Below are 16,854 nucleotides of genomic sequence, written 5' to 3' on the forward strand. Positions count from 1 at the left end.
ATGTCTAATAGTAAACAAAAACATAAACTTAACAAAAGCCCTGGACCTTAAAATTAAACTCTACAAGGTTTTTGCATGCACTGATATATTTTTGCAGACTCCGCTGTGCACATGGGAGTTTATTTATAATCCATTTTTCAGACTGATGAGATTAAGCCATAGGGTTATCCTAAGCCTGATAATGTACATTGGATATTATTGGACTCAAACAATTTCCACAAAAAAAATCAACTAAACAGCACAAACTTTAGTCTAAGGAATGACATGACAATTATAGTTCCCATGACTCCGCCTCTTGCATGGAAACCATAAAAAACAGGTTCAATAAGGCAACTTTCCTGAAGGAACGTGTTTTTCACATCAAAACCTTATCGCCAACGTGACATCCAAACCTCAGACAGGGCGCCAACTAGAGGAAAAATCAGGAAACTCGGTCCACAGGATCCAAAGATTTGCCTACTGGTTGGTTGTTTTTAGAAACATTAATCACCAAAAGGTGCCAAAACAACTATTATAATTTTCATGGTTTTCCGCTACAAAGACACCTGAAGGGATTTAAATCCTAAGACTCACTTGGTTTATCTAATAGATATAGAACCACATGGAGGTAAAGTCTGCTCTAAGTGGAGACCCTCCGTGGATTTTGACCAATATGAGCAAAGTTTGTGAGACAAAGCCAAAACTTTTGAGATTAAAAACACAAAATTATTTTGACACTTTACAATCACCCCAGAGATTAAAAAGTCCCTGATAACCATAAATATATCAAGGAGATGAGTGTTTTGAATCAAGAGGTTGTTTTACTTTTTTTAAATGGTCCCACAGGCTGTTTTGAGGGTATGGATTGCTCAGGCTTCCGGTTACTTGTGGTCATGATGTTAGTGTTGTGACTACAAGAACAATGCTGGATATAGAATCACCTCAAATTCTTTCTCTTTGGTAAATCCAGTTGTCTCCAACGCCCACTCGATGGTGCACAAGGTACCGGTACCTGATGTTGAACCATTTGAGCCTCCCCCCTTTGTGGGATTAACTGTGTCACATGGCAGAGAAGAAGTCTGGGGAGGAAACCAAAAGCCTCTGCATCTTTGTCTTTAGGAGCCCTAAATGCAACTGGAAAGTGTTGCTGAAAGGAGAAAAGAAACTTGACTTATATAAAGAGTGGGAGCAGCCTTGGAAAAAAGGCTTTGGCTATGCTAAAGCTTCTCCAGTCCAACATGTGAAGTCAAATTTTACTACCGGTAACTGTCACTGTGCTTCTATTTGTCCATTTTACGACGTCTCGTTCCCTTTGTCTTCTTCAATCTAAATAAGAGATTAGAGAGTAGAAATTTGCAAATGATGGGTTTATCTCTATGTGGAAGGCTGCAGCAGCTCCCTGCTCTGCAGACAGTCGTCTTTCCAAGTCAGTTATGTCCACTCTGAGTTTCGATATTTTTGAGAATTTCTACAAACAAACAGCTGCGAACAAAATGTGAGACAATCTTGAAGACAAACTTGGCCAACCACAGAAGAGATTTCTGATGATGGAGATCCATATCTACCTCTGGATTTTCTCTGTGTAAGACAAATTCATTAATGTCTTTTAGATGTGCAGACCAATGATTGATACAAAAAATGCAAGATTTCACTAGAACCAATTATGAATGTAAGCTTTTTGTTGAGTTGTAATGCCTTTTACCCCTCCAGAGCGACCTTGACTGTGGGGGCAGGAACCGGTTTTAATGACAAGCCAGACCTCCATCCAAGTTTTTACAACACGGACTGGATGGCATTTTTTCCGGATGAGACTCCACTTTCTGCCATTGCCATCCCCGGAACACATGAAAGCCTGACGTTGTACGGAGGACCACTTACTGTGTGTCAAGTTTGGACTTTGAAGAAGCAGCTGAGAGTGGGAATACGATATTTGGACGTGCACGCCGGGATATGGTTTCCCAAACAAAAAGAGATCTATATCCGTGATGGTATTTGGATGTTTTGGCAGCATATGGATCTAGGAGAAGTCCTAAAGCAGATCTCAGATTTTTTAAAAATCCACAAAAATGAGACCGTGCTTTTAAAACTCACCTTACATGGACTTTACAAGTCAAAAGTCGAGGATTTGGTGAAAACAATGATTGGTAAATTTCAAAACACAGTGTGGACAAAAATGTCTGTCCCAAAAATCAAGCAAGTCCGAGGTAAGATAGTTTTTCTGAGGAGTGAAACCTTTCATTCTGGAGTAGACAATGAAAAATACACATTATTTGAATCTAACAAGTTGAAGAACGTTAAAGAAAAAATGAAACAAATGAAGTCACGCATCTGTGCTCATCAGATTGTTGTCACTGAGACTGCCGCCACCGCTTTAAGAAGCCCAAAATCCCTGGCCCGAAGAGTTAATCTGCAGCTGAGTGAATTAATTCAGAAGCAGAAGACCCTTTCTTTAAACCCGGCCTGCTTAGGGGTCTTCAGCATGGACTTCCCAAGTGCAGAGACCATCAGCAACATGCTTCACCTCAAACCCTGTGATTGCGGTCAAAGACGAGGAACCCCACTTCCAGAGGGAACGGATGTGGAAGTACAGCGAAGACCAGCAGTTTCATCAAGAGCAGGGTCACTTTCTCAGACAGAACCAAGTTCCATACAAGGATCAGAAGCAGCTAAACCAGAACCAACTTCTTCAGCAGTAATAAAACCAGAAAGTCTACTAGAGCCAGCTTATACCGAGGGTCCAACACTGGAGCAGAAATGTCAAAAATCATATTCTCCATCACCTGAAAATCTTTCTGAGTCAGAAACAGCTCCTTCATCAGGAACAGAATCAGAGACTCAACCAAAACCAACTATTTTGTCAAGGCTAGAACAAGAATCAACTGTTGTACCAGGAGAAGAACCAGAATCAACTGCTCTACCAGGAGAAAAACCAGACTCAACTGCTTTAATAGCAAAAGAATATGTATCAACTGCTCCACCATCAAAAGAACCAGTATCAACTGCTTCAACAGCAGAAGAAACAGTATCAACTGTTTTACCAGGAGAAGAATCAGGATCATCTACTAATATGGCAGACGAATCCATATCTATTATTCTACCAGGAGAAGAACCAAAATCAACTATTCAACCAGGAGAAAAGCAAGAATCAACGGCTTCAACAGCAGAAGAACCAGAATCAACTGCTTTAATAGTAGAAAAACCAGTATCAACTGCTCTAAGAGGAGAAGAAGCACTATCAACTGCTTCAAAAGCAGAAGAACCAGTATCAACTGCTTCAACTGCAGAAGAACCTATAAAAACTGTTTCAACAGCTGAAGAACCTATATCAACTGCTATACCAGAAGAAGAACCACAATCAACTGCTCTAACAGTAGAGGCACAAGAAACAACTGTTGTACCTGGGTATCTACCTGAATCAACTGCTATCCTAGGAGAAGAATCAGTATCAACTGCTTCAATGGCAGAGGAACCAGTATCAACTATGATACCAGAAGAATATTCAGTATCAACTGCTGTACGAGCAGAGAAACACGAGTCAATTGCTTCAATGCCAGCAACACCAATATCAACTGCTCTACCGGAAGAACCAGAATCAACTGCATCAATAGAAAAAGAACCTGTATCAACTGCTCTACCAGGAGAACCAGAACCAGAGGAACCAAAAACATCTGCTTCTATGGCAAAGGAAACAGTATCAAAAGTTTTACCAAGAGAAGAACCAGAATCAACTGCTCTCAGTGCAAAAGAACCAGTAACAACTGCTTCAACAAAAATAGAACCAGTATCAACAGCTTCAACAGTAGAAAAACCAAAATCAACCGCTCTACCAGAAGAAAAGCCAGAATCCCCTGAACTACCAGTTAAAGAACCAGAAAAAACTGCTTCTATGGCAGAGAAAATGTTATCAACTGCTCAACCAAGAGAAGAACCAGAGTCAAGTGCTTCAACAACAGAAAAACCAGAATCAACTGCTCTACCAGTGGTACAGCCAGAATCAATTGCTCTACCAGTTAAAGAACCAGAAACATCTGCTTCTATAGCAGAGAAACCAGTATCCATTATTATACCAAGAGAAGAACAAGAATCAACAGCTTCAACAGTAGAAGAAACAAAATCAACTGCTCTACCAGGAGAAGAACCAAAATCCACTACTCTACCAGTTATGGAACTAGAAAAAACTGCTTCTATGGCAGAGAAACCAGTATCAACTGCTCAATCAAGGAAAGAACCAAAAACAAGTGCTTCAACAACAGAAGAACCAGAATTAACTGCTCTACCAGTAGTACAGCCAGAATCAACTGCTCTACCAGTTAAGGAACCAGAAACAACTGCTTCTATAGCAGAGGAACCAGTATCCACTATTCTACCAAGAGAAGAACCGGAATCAATAGCTTCAACGGCAGAGGAACCAGAATCAACTATTCGACCAACAGAACAACCAGAATCAATGGTTTCAAAAGAAATAGAACCAATATCAACTGTTCGACCAGTAGAGGAACCAGAAACATCTGCTTCTATGCCAGAGGAACCAGTATCCACTATTCTACCAAGAGAAGAACGAGAATCAACAGCTTCAACAGCAGAGGAACCAGTATCAAATTCTCTAGCAGGAGAAGAACCAGAACCAACTGTTTCCACAGCAGAAGAACCAGAATCAAATGCTCTACCAGTTAAGGAACCAGAAACATCTGCTTCTATGGCAGAAGTACCGGTATCAACTATTCGACCAAAAGAAGAACTACAATCAACTGTTTCAACTGAATTAGAACCAATATCAACTGCACTACCAGTAGAGGAACCAGAAACAACTGCTTCTGTGTCAGAGGAACCAGTATCAACTGTTTTATCAAGAGAAGAACCAGAATCAACTGCTTTGACAACAAAAGAACCAGTTACAACTCCTTCAACAGAAATAGAACCAGTATTGACTGCTTCAACAGTAGAAGAACCAATATCAACTGCTCCACCAGGAGAAGAGCCAGAATCCACTGCTCTATCAGTTAAGGAACCAGAAACATCTGCTTCTATGGCAGAGGAACCAGAATCAACTATTCGACCAACAGAAGAACCAGAATCAACGGTTTCAACAGAAATAGAACCAATACCAACTGCTCGACCAGTAGAGGAACCAGAAACATCTGCTTCTATGGCAGAAGAACCAGTATCTACTATTCTAACAAGAGAGGAACCAGAATCAACAGCTTCAACAGCAGAGGAACCAGTCTCAACTATTCTACCAGGACAAGAACCAGAATCAACTGTTTCAACAGCAGACGTCCCAGTATCAACTGCTCTACCCGTTAAGGAACCAGAAAAATCTGCTTCTATGGCAGAGAAACCAGTAACAACTATTCTACCAGGAGAAGAACCAGAATCAGCTGTTCCCACAGCAGAAGAACCAAAATCAACTGCTCTACCAGTTAAGGAACCAGAAACATCTGCTTCTTTGGCAGAGGAACCGGTATCAACAATTCGACCAAAAGAAGAACTACAATCAACTGTTTCAACAGAAATAGAACCAATATCAACTGCTCTACCAGTAGAGGAACCAGAAACATCTGCTTCTATGTCAGAAGAACCAGTATCAACAAATCTACCAAGAGAAGAACCAGAATCAACTGCTTCCACAGCAGAAGAACCAAAATCAACTGCTCTACCAGGAGAAGAATCAGTATCAACTGCTCTACCCGTTAAGGAACCAGAAACATCTGCTTCTATGGCAGAGGAACCAGTATCAACTATTCTACCAAGAGAGGAATCAACTGCTTCAACAGCAAAAGAACCTGTATCAACTGCTTCAACAGCAGAAGAACCAAAATCAACTGCTTCAACAGCAGAAGAACCAGAATCAACTATTCTACCAAGAGACGAATCAACTGCTTCAACAGCAAAAGAACCTCCATCAACTGCTTCAACAGCAGAAGAACCAGAATCAACTGCTTCAAAAGCAGAAGAACCAGAATCAACTGCTCTACCAGTTAAGGAACCAGAAACATCTGCTTCTATGGCAAAAGAACCGGTATCAACGATTCGACCAAAAGAAGAACTACAATCAACTGTTTCAACAGAAATAGAACCAATATCGACTGCTCTACCAGTAGAGGAACCAGAAACATCTGCTTCTATGCCAAAAGAACCAGTATCAACAAATCTACCAAAAGAAGAACCAGAATCAACTGCTTCCACAGCAGAAGAACCAGAATCAACTGCTCTACCAGGAGAAGAATCAGTATCAACTGCTCTACCCGTTATGGAACCAGAAACATCTGCTTCTATGGCAGAGGAACCAGTATCATCTATTCTACCAAGAGAAGAATCAACTGCTTCAACAGCAAAAGAACCTGTATCAACTGCTTCAACAGCAGAAGAACCAAAATCAACTGCTTCAACAGCAGAAGAACCAGAATTAACTATTCTACCAAGAGAGGAATCAACTGCTTCAACAGCAAAAGAACCTCCATCAACTGCTTCAACAGCAGAAGAACCAGAATCAACTGCTTCAAAGGCAGAAGAACCAGAATCAACTGCTCTACCAGTTAAGGGCCCAGAAACATCTGCTTCTATGGCAAAAGAACCGGTATCAACGATTCGACCAAAAGAAGAACTACAATCAACTGTTTCAACAGAAATAGAACCAATATCAACTGCTCTACCAGTAGAGGAACCAGAAACATCTGCTTCTATGCCAAAAGAACCAGTATCAACAAATCTACCAAGAGAAGAACCAGAATCAACTGCTTCAACAGCAGAAGAACCAGAATCAACTGCTCTACCAGGAGAAGAATCAGTATCAACTGCTCTACCCGTTATGGAACCAGAAACATCTGCTTCTATGGCAGAGGAACCAGTATCAACTATTCTACCAAGAGAGGAATCAACTGCTTTAACAGCAAAAGAACCTGTATCAACTGCTTCAACAGCAGAAGAACCAAAATCAACTGCTTCAACAGCAGAAGAACCAGAATTAACTATTCTACCAAGAGAGGAATCAACTGCTTCAACAGCAAAAGAACCTCTATCAACTGCTTCAACAGCAGAAGAACCAGAATCAACTGCTTCAAAGGCAGAAGAACCAGAATCAACTGCTCTACCAGTTAAGGGCCCAGAAACATCTGCTTCTATGGCAAAAGAACCGGTATCAACGATTCGACCAAAAGAAGAACTACAATCAACTGTTTCAACAGAAATAGAACCAATATCAACTGCTCTACCAGTAGAGGAACCAGAAACATCTGCTTCTATGCCAAAAGAACCAGTATCAACAAATCTACCAAGAGAAGAACCACAATCAACTGCTTCAACAGCAGAAGAACCAGAATCAACTGCTCTACCAGGAGAAGAGCCAGTATCAACTGCTCTACCCGTTAAGGAACCAGAAACATCAGCTTCTATGGCAGAGGAACCAGTATCAACTGCTTTACCAGGAGAAGAACCAGAATCAACTTTTTCAACAGCACAAGAACCAATATCAACTGCTCCACCAGTAGAGGAACCAGAAACATCTGCTTCTATGCCAGAAGAACCAGTATCAACAAATCTACCAAGAGAAGAACCAGAATCAACTGCTTCCACAGCAGAAGAACCAGAATCAACTGCTTCAACAGCAGAAGAACCAAAATCAACTGCTTCAACAGCAGAAGAACCAGAATCAACTATTCTACCAAGAGACGAATCAACTGCTTCAACAGCAAAAGAACCTCCATCAACTGCTTCAACAGCAGAAGAACCAGAATCAACTGCTTCAAAAGCAGAAGAACCAGAATCAACTGCTCTACCAGTTAAGGAACCAGAAACATCTGCTTCTATGGCAAAAGAACCGGTATCAACGATTCGACCAAAAGAAGAACTACAATCAACTGTTTCAACAGAAATAGAACCAATATCGACTGCTCTACCAGTAGAGGAACCAGAAACATCTGCTTCTATGCCAAAAGAACCAGTATCAACAAATCTACCAAAAGAAGAACCAGAATCAACTGCTTCCACAGCAGAAGAACCAGAATCAACTGCTCTACCAGGAGAAGAATCAGTATCAACTGCTCTACCCGTTATGGAACCAGAAACATCTGCTTCTATGGCAGAGGAACCAGTATCATCTATTCTACCAAGAGAAGAATCAACTGCTTCAACAGCAAAAGAACCTGTATCAACTGCTTCAACAGCAGAAGAACCAAAATCAACTGCTTCAACAGCAGAAGAACCAGAATTAACTATTCTACCAAGAGAGGAATCAACTGCTTCAACAGCAAAAGAACCTCCATCAACTGCTTCAACAGCAGAAGAACCAGAATCAACTGCTTCAAAGGCAGAAGAACCAGAATCAACTGCTCTACCAGTTAAGGGCCCAGAAACATCTGCTTCTATGGCAAAAGAACCGGTATCAACGATTCGACCAAAAGAAGAACTACAATCAACTGTTTCAACAGAAATAGAACCAATATCAACTGCTCTACCAGTAGAGGAACCAGAAACATCTGCTTCTATGCCAAAAGAACCAGTATCAACAAATCTACCAAGAGAAGAACCAGAATCAACTGCTTCAACAGCAGAAGAACCAGAATCAACTGCTCTACCAGGAGAAGAATCAGTATCAACTGCTCTACCCGTTATGGAACCAGAAACATCTGCTTCTATGGCAGAGGAACCAGTATCAACTATTCTACCAAGAGAGGAATCAACTGCTTTAACAGCAAAAGAACCTGTATCAACTGCTTCAACAGCAGAAGTACCAAAATCAACTGCTTCAACAGCAGAAGAACCAGAATTAACTATTCTACCAAGAGAGGAATCAACTGCTTCAACAGCAAAAGAACCTCCATCAACTGCTTCAACAGCAGAAGAACCAGAATCAACTGCTTCAAAGGCAGAAGAACCAGAATCAACTGCTCTACCAGTTAAGGGCCCAGAAACATCTGCTTCTATGGCAAAAGAACCGGTATCAACGATTCGACCAAAAGAAGAACTACAATCAACTGTTTCAACAGAAATAGAACCAATATCAACTGCTCTACCAGTAGAGGAACCAGAAACATCTGCTTCTATGCCAAAAGAACCAGTATCAACAAATCTACCAAGAGAAGAACCACAATCAACTGCTTCAACAGCAGAAGAACCAGAATCAACTGCTCTACCAGGAGAAGAGCCAGTATCAACTGCTCTACCCGTTAAGGAACCAGAAACATCAGCTTCTATGGCAGAGGAACCAGTATCAACTGCTTTACCAGGAGAAGAACCAGAATCAACTTTTTCAACAGCACAAGAACCAATATCAACTGCTCCACCAGTAGAGGAACCAGAAACATCTGCTTCTATGCCAGAAGAACCAGTATCAACAAATCTACCAAGAGAAGAACCAGAATCAACTGCTTCCACAGCAGAAGAACCAGAATCAACTGCTCTACCAGGAGAAGAATCAGTATCAACTGCTCTACCCGTTAAGGAACCAGAAACATCTGCTTCTATGGCAGAGGAACCAGTATCAACTATTCTACCAAGAGAGGAATCAACTGCTTCAACAGCAAAAGAACCTGTATCAACTGCTTCAACAACAGAAGAACCAAAATCAACTGCTTCAACAGCAGAAGAACCAGAATCAACTATTCTACCAAGAGACGAATCAACTGCTTCAACAGCAAAAGAACCTCTATCAACTGCTTCAACAGCAGAAGAACCAGAATCAACTGCTTCAAAAGCAGAAGAACCAGAATCCACCACTCTACCAGTTAAGGAACCAGAAACATCTGCTTCTATGGCAAAGGAACCGGTATCAACGATTCGACCAAAAGAAGAACTACAATCAACTGTTTCAACAGAAATAAAACCAATATCGACTGCTCTACCAGTAGAGGAACCAGAAACATCTGCTTCTATGCCAGAAGAACCAGTATCAACAAATCTACTAAAAGAAGAACCAGAATCAACTGCTTCCACAGCAGAAGAACCAGAATCAACTGCTCTACCAGGAGAAGAATCAGTATCAACTGCTTTACCCGTTATGGAACCAGAAACATCTGCTACTATGGCAGAGGAACCAGTATCAACTATTCTACCAAGAGAGGAATCAACTGCTTCAACAGCAAAAGAACCTGTATCAACTGCTTCAACAGCAGAAGAACCAAAATCAACTGCTTCAACAGCAGAAGAACCAGAATTAACTATTCTACCAAGAGAGGAATCAACTGCTTCAACAGCAAAAGAACCTCTATCAACTGCTTCAACAGCAGAAGAACCAGAATCAACTGCTTCAAAAGCAGAAGAACCAGAATCCACTGCTCTACCAGTTAAGGAACCAGAAACATCTGCTTCTATGGCAAAAGAACTGGTATCAACGATTCGACCAAAAGAAGAACTACAATCAACTGTTTCAACAGAAATAGAACCAATATCGACTGCTCTACCAGTAGAGGAACCAGAAACATCTGCTTCTATGCCAAAAGAACCAGTATCAACAAATCTACCAAGAGAAGAACCACAATCAACTGCTTCAACAGCAGAAGAACCAGAATCAACTGCTCTACCAGGAGAAGAGCCAGTATCAACTGCTCTACCCGTTAAGGAACCAGAAACATCAGCTTCTATGGCAGAGGAACCAGTATCAACTGCTTTACCAGGAGAAGAACCAGAATCAACTTTTTCAACAGCACAAGAACCAATATCAACTGCTCCACCAGTAGAGGAACCAGAAACATCTGCTTCTATGCCAGAAGAACCAGTATCAACAAATCTACCAAGAGAAGAACCAGAATCAACTGCTTCCACAGCAGAAGAACCAGAATCAACTGCTCTACCAGGAGAAGAATCAGTATCAACTGCTCTACCCGTTAAGGAACCAGAAACATCTGCTTCTATGGCAGAGGAACCAGTATCAACTATTCTACCAAGAGAGGAATCAACTGCTTCAACAGCAAAAGAACCTGTATCAACTGCTTCAACAACAGAAGAACCAAAATCAACTGCTTCAACAGCAGAAGAACCAGAATCAACTATTCTACCAAGAGACGAATCAACTGCTTCAACAGCAAAAGAACCTCTATCAACTGCTTCAACAGCAGAAGAACCAGAATCAACTGCTTCAAAAGCAGAAGAACCAGAATCCACTGCTCTACCAGTTAAGGAACCAGAAACATCTGCTTCTATGGCAAAAGAACCGGTATCAACGATTCGACCAAAAGAAGAACTACAATCAACTGTTTCAACAGAAATAGAACCAATATCAACTGCTCCACCAGTAGAGGAACCAGAAACATCTGCTTCTATGCCAGAAGAACCATTATCAACAAATCTACCAAGAGAAGAACCAGAATCAACTGCTTCCACAGCAGAAGAACCAGAATCAACTGCTCTACCAGGAGAAGAATCAGTATCAACTGCTCTACCAGTTAAGGAACCAGAAACATCATTTTCTATGGCAGAGGAACCAGTATCAACCGCTCTACCAGGAGAAGGACCAGAATCAACTGTTTCAACAGCAGAAGAACCTATTTCAACTGCCCTTCCAGGAGAACAGCCAAAATCAACTGCTCTACCAGTAGAGGAACCAGAAACATCTGCTTCTATGGCAGAGGAACCAGTATCAACTGCACAAGCAAGAGATGAACCCGAATCAACTGCTTCAACAGCAGAAGAACCAGAATCAAATGCTCCACCAGGACAAAAGCCAGAAACAACTGCTCTACCAGTTAAGGAACCAGAAACATCTGCTTCTATGCCAGAGGAACCAGTATCAAAAAGTTTACCAATAGAAGAACCAGTATCAACTGCTCAAGCAGGAGAAAAACCAGAATCCACTACTCTACCAGGAGAAGAACCAGTTTTAACTGCTCTACCAGGAGAGGAACCAGAAACATCTGCTGTTATGGCAGAGGAACTAGTATCAACTGCTCAAGCAGGAGAAGAGCCAGAATCAACTGCTTTACCAGTTAAGGAACCAGAAACATCTGCTTATATGGCAGAGGAACCAGTATCAACTGCTCAAGCAGGAGAAGAACCAGAATCAACTACTTTAACAGCAGAAGAACCAGAATCAACTGCTCTACCAGGAGAACAACCAGTATCAACTGCTCTACCAGTTAAGGAACCAGAAACATCTGCTTCTATGGCAGAGGAACCAGTATCAACTGCTCAAGCAGGAGAAGAACCAGAATCAACTGCTCTACCAGTTAAGGAACCAGAAACATCTGCTTTTATGGCAGAGGAACCAGTATCAACTGCTCAAGCAGGAGAAGAACCAGAATCAGCTGCTCTACCAGTTAAGGAACCAGAAACATCTGCGTCTATCCCAGAGGAACTAGTATCAACTTCTCAAGCAGGAGAAGAAGCAGTATCAACTGCTCTACCAGTTAAGGAACCAGAAACATCTGCTTATATGGCAGAGGAACCAGTATCAACTGCTCAAGCAGGAGAAGAACCAGAATCAACTACTTCAACAGCAAATGAACCAGAATCAACTATTCTACCAGGAGAAGAACCAGTATCAACTGCTGTCATTATTAACACACAGCGTGCAACAGATTCTTATTTAGCACTCCCCAGCAACCAAATACATCCACCTACAGAACCCCATTTAGAACCAGCTGCAGCTGTTTACCAGCCTGCTGTTCTTCCTGTTGTTCCTTTCAAAATAAAGCAGCGGCCCTTGCTGCGGTGGAGACAACGCAAATGCAATAGAGGGTAAAAGAAGAATAATTAAATTAAATTAAATTAAATTAAATTAAATTAAATTAAATTAAATTAAATTAAATTAAATTAAATTAAATTAAATTAAATTAAATTAAATTAAATTAAATTAAATTAAATTAAATTTAATTTAATTTAATTTAATTTAATTTAATTTAATTACTAAATATTTGGGGGGGCAACTTTTGTCTTTGTTAAAAATAAAATTTTAAATAAAAACTGGGATTTTGGTCTTGTTTCTTTCAATGTAATGGAACTGGCAATATCTTGTGCCGTTTCTTGTGTTTTTTTAACTTTGGTTTTAGAAAAAACTTTAAAGATAGAAAAACCTTCACAATGTGGATATGTAGAGAACTCTAATTGTAAGTAAAGTTAACAAAAATGCACTTTTTTTTTTCAAAAAAGAAGGAAAAGCTCTCAACAAGAAGGGAGGGCAACAAAAATGTAACAGGAAAACCCAAAGGAAAACATTCTCTTCAATTAAAATTAAAATTGTTTTGTTTTATGATTTCATATTCAGTTTAGTATTAATGAGTTTAAAAAGTTGGCAGACTATAAAAAAGAAAGTTTATATACAAGTATTGAGAGGGAAATTGGGGCAAACAAAGTTTTAGGCAGAAAAAAGTCAGCTGGTCTTCAGTAAATACATGGCATCATGTTGTCAGCAGGTGGTGCTGCTTCACTTGGCCTCAGGTTATTAGTTTCTCATCATGAAACCTGTTCTGAAAGATTTTTGACTTCCCCCAGAGGTGGAGATCAATAATGATACTAATAATGACTTCAAAATTGGGGGGGTAGAGTGAGGTTGCTAGGCTTTTGCTGCCCCATTTCACCCCTGTAGCTCTGCCCCTGACATCCTCCTTCTTCTCTATGAGTTCTGGTAAATCACCTGTCCATCCTGGGGGAGGAACCTTCCTTCATGTGGGGACCCCTGAAGTTTCTTCTTTTTTTCCAGAAATGTTTTTTTTAGGAGTTTTTCCTTACCGTGAAAGAGGGTCTAAGTCTAAGGTTAGGGGTGTCCAGTTTAGCTCAGTCTAGTTAGTTAAATTTAGTATTTTCCTATTAAATTCTATGTATTCATATACTTTTTGATTTTCTATTTTACTTTTTCAATTACCGGTATGAAGCTCATCGAGACAACTGTTGTTGGGAATTTGGGCTGTCCAAATAAAATTGAATTGATTTGAATTAGAAAAATAAGAAGTCAAATTTCCAAGAGTGATCTAACATGTAATAAATAATGAAAGCGTTGGTCCAATCCTGTGTAACTGCAATCATTAAATTAAAAAAACGTTTTACATAATAAACAAGAGAGCTCACAGTACTGTTCTGTCTGATGTACTGTCATTTTTTACAGGAAAAATATAAGTGGAGCTGAAGTGGTGGTTGAGGTTCCTGCTGAGCCACTCTTGGTAATCTGATCAATCTGCCTGCAGATTCACCTTTAAAATTCACCTCCAGCTATCCACAATGTTGTAATATTCCAAAAAATGTTTTTTATTGTTTCCTGGAAACGGCAGAATATTGAAGGTAAGAAAACTTCAAAGTTCTCACAAGGATTTTCTTGTTGCCATTTGAGTTATCAGACATTCTAGTCTTAACTTCATCTAAACTAGATCATCACATGTCCTTCAAAAAAACCTGGTGAATTTATGGGTGGAAAAGTTAATTTAAAAAGACATGAAAAATTCTTTGTTGTGATTTCACACTAGTTTAATTGATAGGAAAATAAATGTCAATAAATACAGTATTAAAAAAAGTGTTTTTCTTGATGTCAGGGCTGCATTACTGATGAAACACAGTCAACTGACATACTGAAAGCCAGATCTTCTCATAAAAACGTCATTTCAGGAAACATTTCAGTTTTTTATATAGTTAATAATAATTTTTCATTAAAAAAGCACCTTTTAAACTAATGATAACTAAATAAACTAATGTAACTAGTTACATTACAAAGAAAGACATGTTTTAAGATTGGATTTAGAATCTGCTGCTTTGGTGAGAAGGTGATTTCATAAAGGGCATTTTTAATTTCATGGAATTGTTAGATTGAAAAGTTAAGATGAAACAATTCTTTCATGAATTTTAGAAAAAAAAGGTTGAAATGGGACAAAGATAATTACAATCAGATGTGAACTGGGCTTTTCAAGACATTACCAGTGGTGTCAGAATCCAGGCGTGGGGGTCATAACCAACCTGCCATTGAAGCTTCATTTTGGCTAAACACACCTGATCCAGAAAATCAGCAGTAGATAAGGCAGGATTTCTGAACAACTAGCAGAAGGCCGGCCCTCGAGGCCTGGAGTTTGGCACCCCTGCATTAGAGGGAGTCGATAATGGATAAAATCAAAAGGAGGATTCAAGCTCTTCCCATATGGATCCCATCCTCCACTTTTAAAATATTACATAAGATGATCTCCACATTTGTGTGGCAAAATAAAAAGCGTAGAATTCGGAAAAAATTATTATGTAGTTCTAAGAGGGATGGCGGTTTTGGATTACCAAATCTCAAGTTTTATTATTGGGCGGCTCAACTAAGAGGGCTGGTTGAATGGGTGAGCCAAGATGAGGACACAAATTGGATAAAACTGGAAAACTATGCCCCTCAGTTTCACTTGAAGCAGCACCATTCTTGGGACAGAAAAAATGGAGAGACCTAAGAATAAAAGACAATTTGATATTGTGTACACAGAGAGTATGGTCAACCGTGAGGAAAAACATTGGCGCTCCCTTGACTACTTCAAGAGTACTCAAAATTTCCAAAATAGCGGACTTTATGCCAAACAAGATAGATCCTGGTTTCTCAGACTGGGGCAAAAAAGGTTTATTAACAATACATCATTTATTTTACGGGGACATCTTAAAATCTTTCAAACAATTACAGGATAAATACGGTATAGATTCCAAGGATTTTTACAGATACTTGCAAATGCGGGACTACTTAAGGTCATGTGGGGAATGGGAGGCTTTGAGACAACCACCAACTCATATAGAACAGTTAATGATCAAAAGCATTGTTGATAAATCAAGGAAGAAGATGGTATCAAATATGTACCAATGTCTGCAGGCACACTTATCAGATAATTCATTAGATCTGAAAGGAAAATGAGAATTGGAGGCAAACATTGTCATTGAGGATTAAAAGTGGGAAGCAATCTGCGAGGGGGTTCATAAAATTTCAGACAGTCCTACATGGAATGAGTTCAACTGGAAAATTATGATAAGATTTTTCAAGACACCGTACACCATATCTAAATATGACGAAAATAAATCTGATTTATGTTGGAGGAAATGCAATAAAATTGGAGATCACACACATATTTTTTGGGACTGCCCTGTTCTGATACCATATTGGCAAGGAATTCAAAACATTATTAAAGTTATAACACAGGTCAACTTGCCATTAAATTCCCATTACTATATAATAGGCATCCTTCCAGAAGAAGGCATAGGGAAGAAAAAAGTTAAACTTATACAAATTCTTCTACTGGTGGCAAAAAAGATGATTACCAGATCTTGGCTTAAAACCTCACCCCCGACTCTTGAACAGTGGCTGGAGGCTTTGAGGAAAGTTTATTTGATGGAAAAAATAACAGCCAAACTTCATTTGAGGTCAGAGATGTTTTATGACTTATGGACTCCTGTCACTGAACACTTTGGTTGGCCAGATGGATAAATTTTGCAAAGAGTGTTTTTGCAATGGGACAGTTTTGTTTACCTTTATGGGCGGCTTTTCCACTCATAATCAGTGTACAATGTAATATTTCATTGTCAATTATTGTTTCATTGTTTATTTATTTTTATGGTAATGTTTTCTGAGCCCTGGGAAACTAACTTTGAAAGACTCCTGTTGATACCTTCATTTTTGCTGAGATGCCAATTGTTCTTCGTTCATTTCGTTATCCTGTAAAGGTCAATAATTGATCTGCATACTTGAATAAAGTGTGTTAAAAAAAAAATCAAAAGGAGGAGATGTGGAGGCAGTGGCAGGATTTTATCAAGGCTATGGGGAGGGGAATGGGGGCTTGCATGTGGAAATGTTTGATTCATGGATGAGATCAGAAATCTCTGCAGAACTTGGGAGCTGGGAAAGTGTTTAGTACCAGAGGAGGTTTGGAATGTGGAGAAAGGTGGATGAACAGAGCAAAGCTGAACAGAGCAAAGGTGACCTCTAACCCTTGTGCTATCTTAGATGACCCC

General features: G+C 39.8%; 2 protein-coding genes across 2 annotated transcripts; both read left to right on the forward strand.

Annotated features, from left to right (window-relative positions):
• Positions 1-5,178: 5,178 nt before the first annotated feature.
• LOC111948235 (uncharacterized) lies at positions 5,179-7,466 on the forward strand. The gene is made up of 2 exons (XM_078955277.1): positions 5,179-7,114; positions 7,230-7,466. Exons 1-2 carry the CDS (start codon positions 5,306-5,308, stop codon positions 7,464-7,466), a joined length of 2,046 nt encoding a protein of 681 aa, XP_078811403.1. The 5' UTR covers positions 5,179-5,305.
• A 1,290-nt stretch (positions 7,467-8,756) lies between these two features.
• On the forward strand, positions 8,757-12,769 carry LOC144995608 (uncharacterized). The gene has a single exon (XM_078955338.1). It carries the CDS (start codon positions 8,900-8,902, stop codon positions 12,650-12,652), a length of 3,753 nt encoding a protein of 1,250 aa, XP_078811464.1. The 5' UTR covers positions 8,757-8,899; the 3' UTR covers positions 12,653-12,769.
• The last annotated feature ends 4,085 nt before the right edge of the window (positions 12,770-16,854 follow it).

Source organism: Oryzias latipes, chromosome 11 (assembly GCF_053564925.1).
Source record: "Oryzias latipes strain Hd-rR chromosome 11, Olatipes_Hd-rR_3.1".
In the NCBI taxonomy this organism is placed as follows: domain Eukaryota; kingdom Metazoa; phylum Chordata; class Actinopteri; order Beloniformes; family Adrianichthyidae; genus Oryzias; species Oryzias latipes.

Bases quoted from the DNA above. Each gene is read 5' to 3' on its own strand.
- LOC144995608 (XM_078955338.1), top strand. From the start codon at position 8,900: ATGGCAAAAGAACCGGTATCAACGATTCGACCAAAAGAAGAACTACAA.
- LOC111948235 (XM_078955277.1), top strand. From the start codon at position 5,306: ATGGCAGAGAAACCAGTAACAACTATTCTACCAGGAGAAGAACCAGAA. The intron at 7,115-7,229 runs GTATCAACGATT...CTATGCCAAAAG, and splicing joins CTTCTATGGCAAAAGAACCG to AACCAGTATCAACAAATCTA.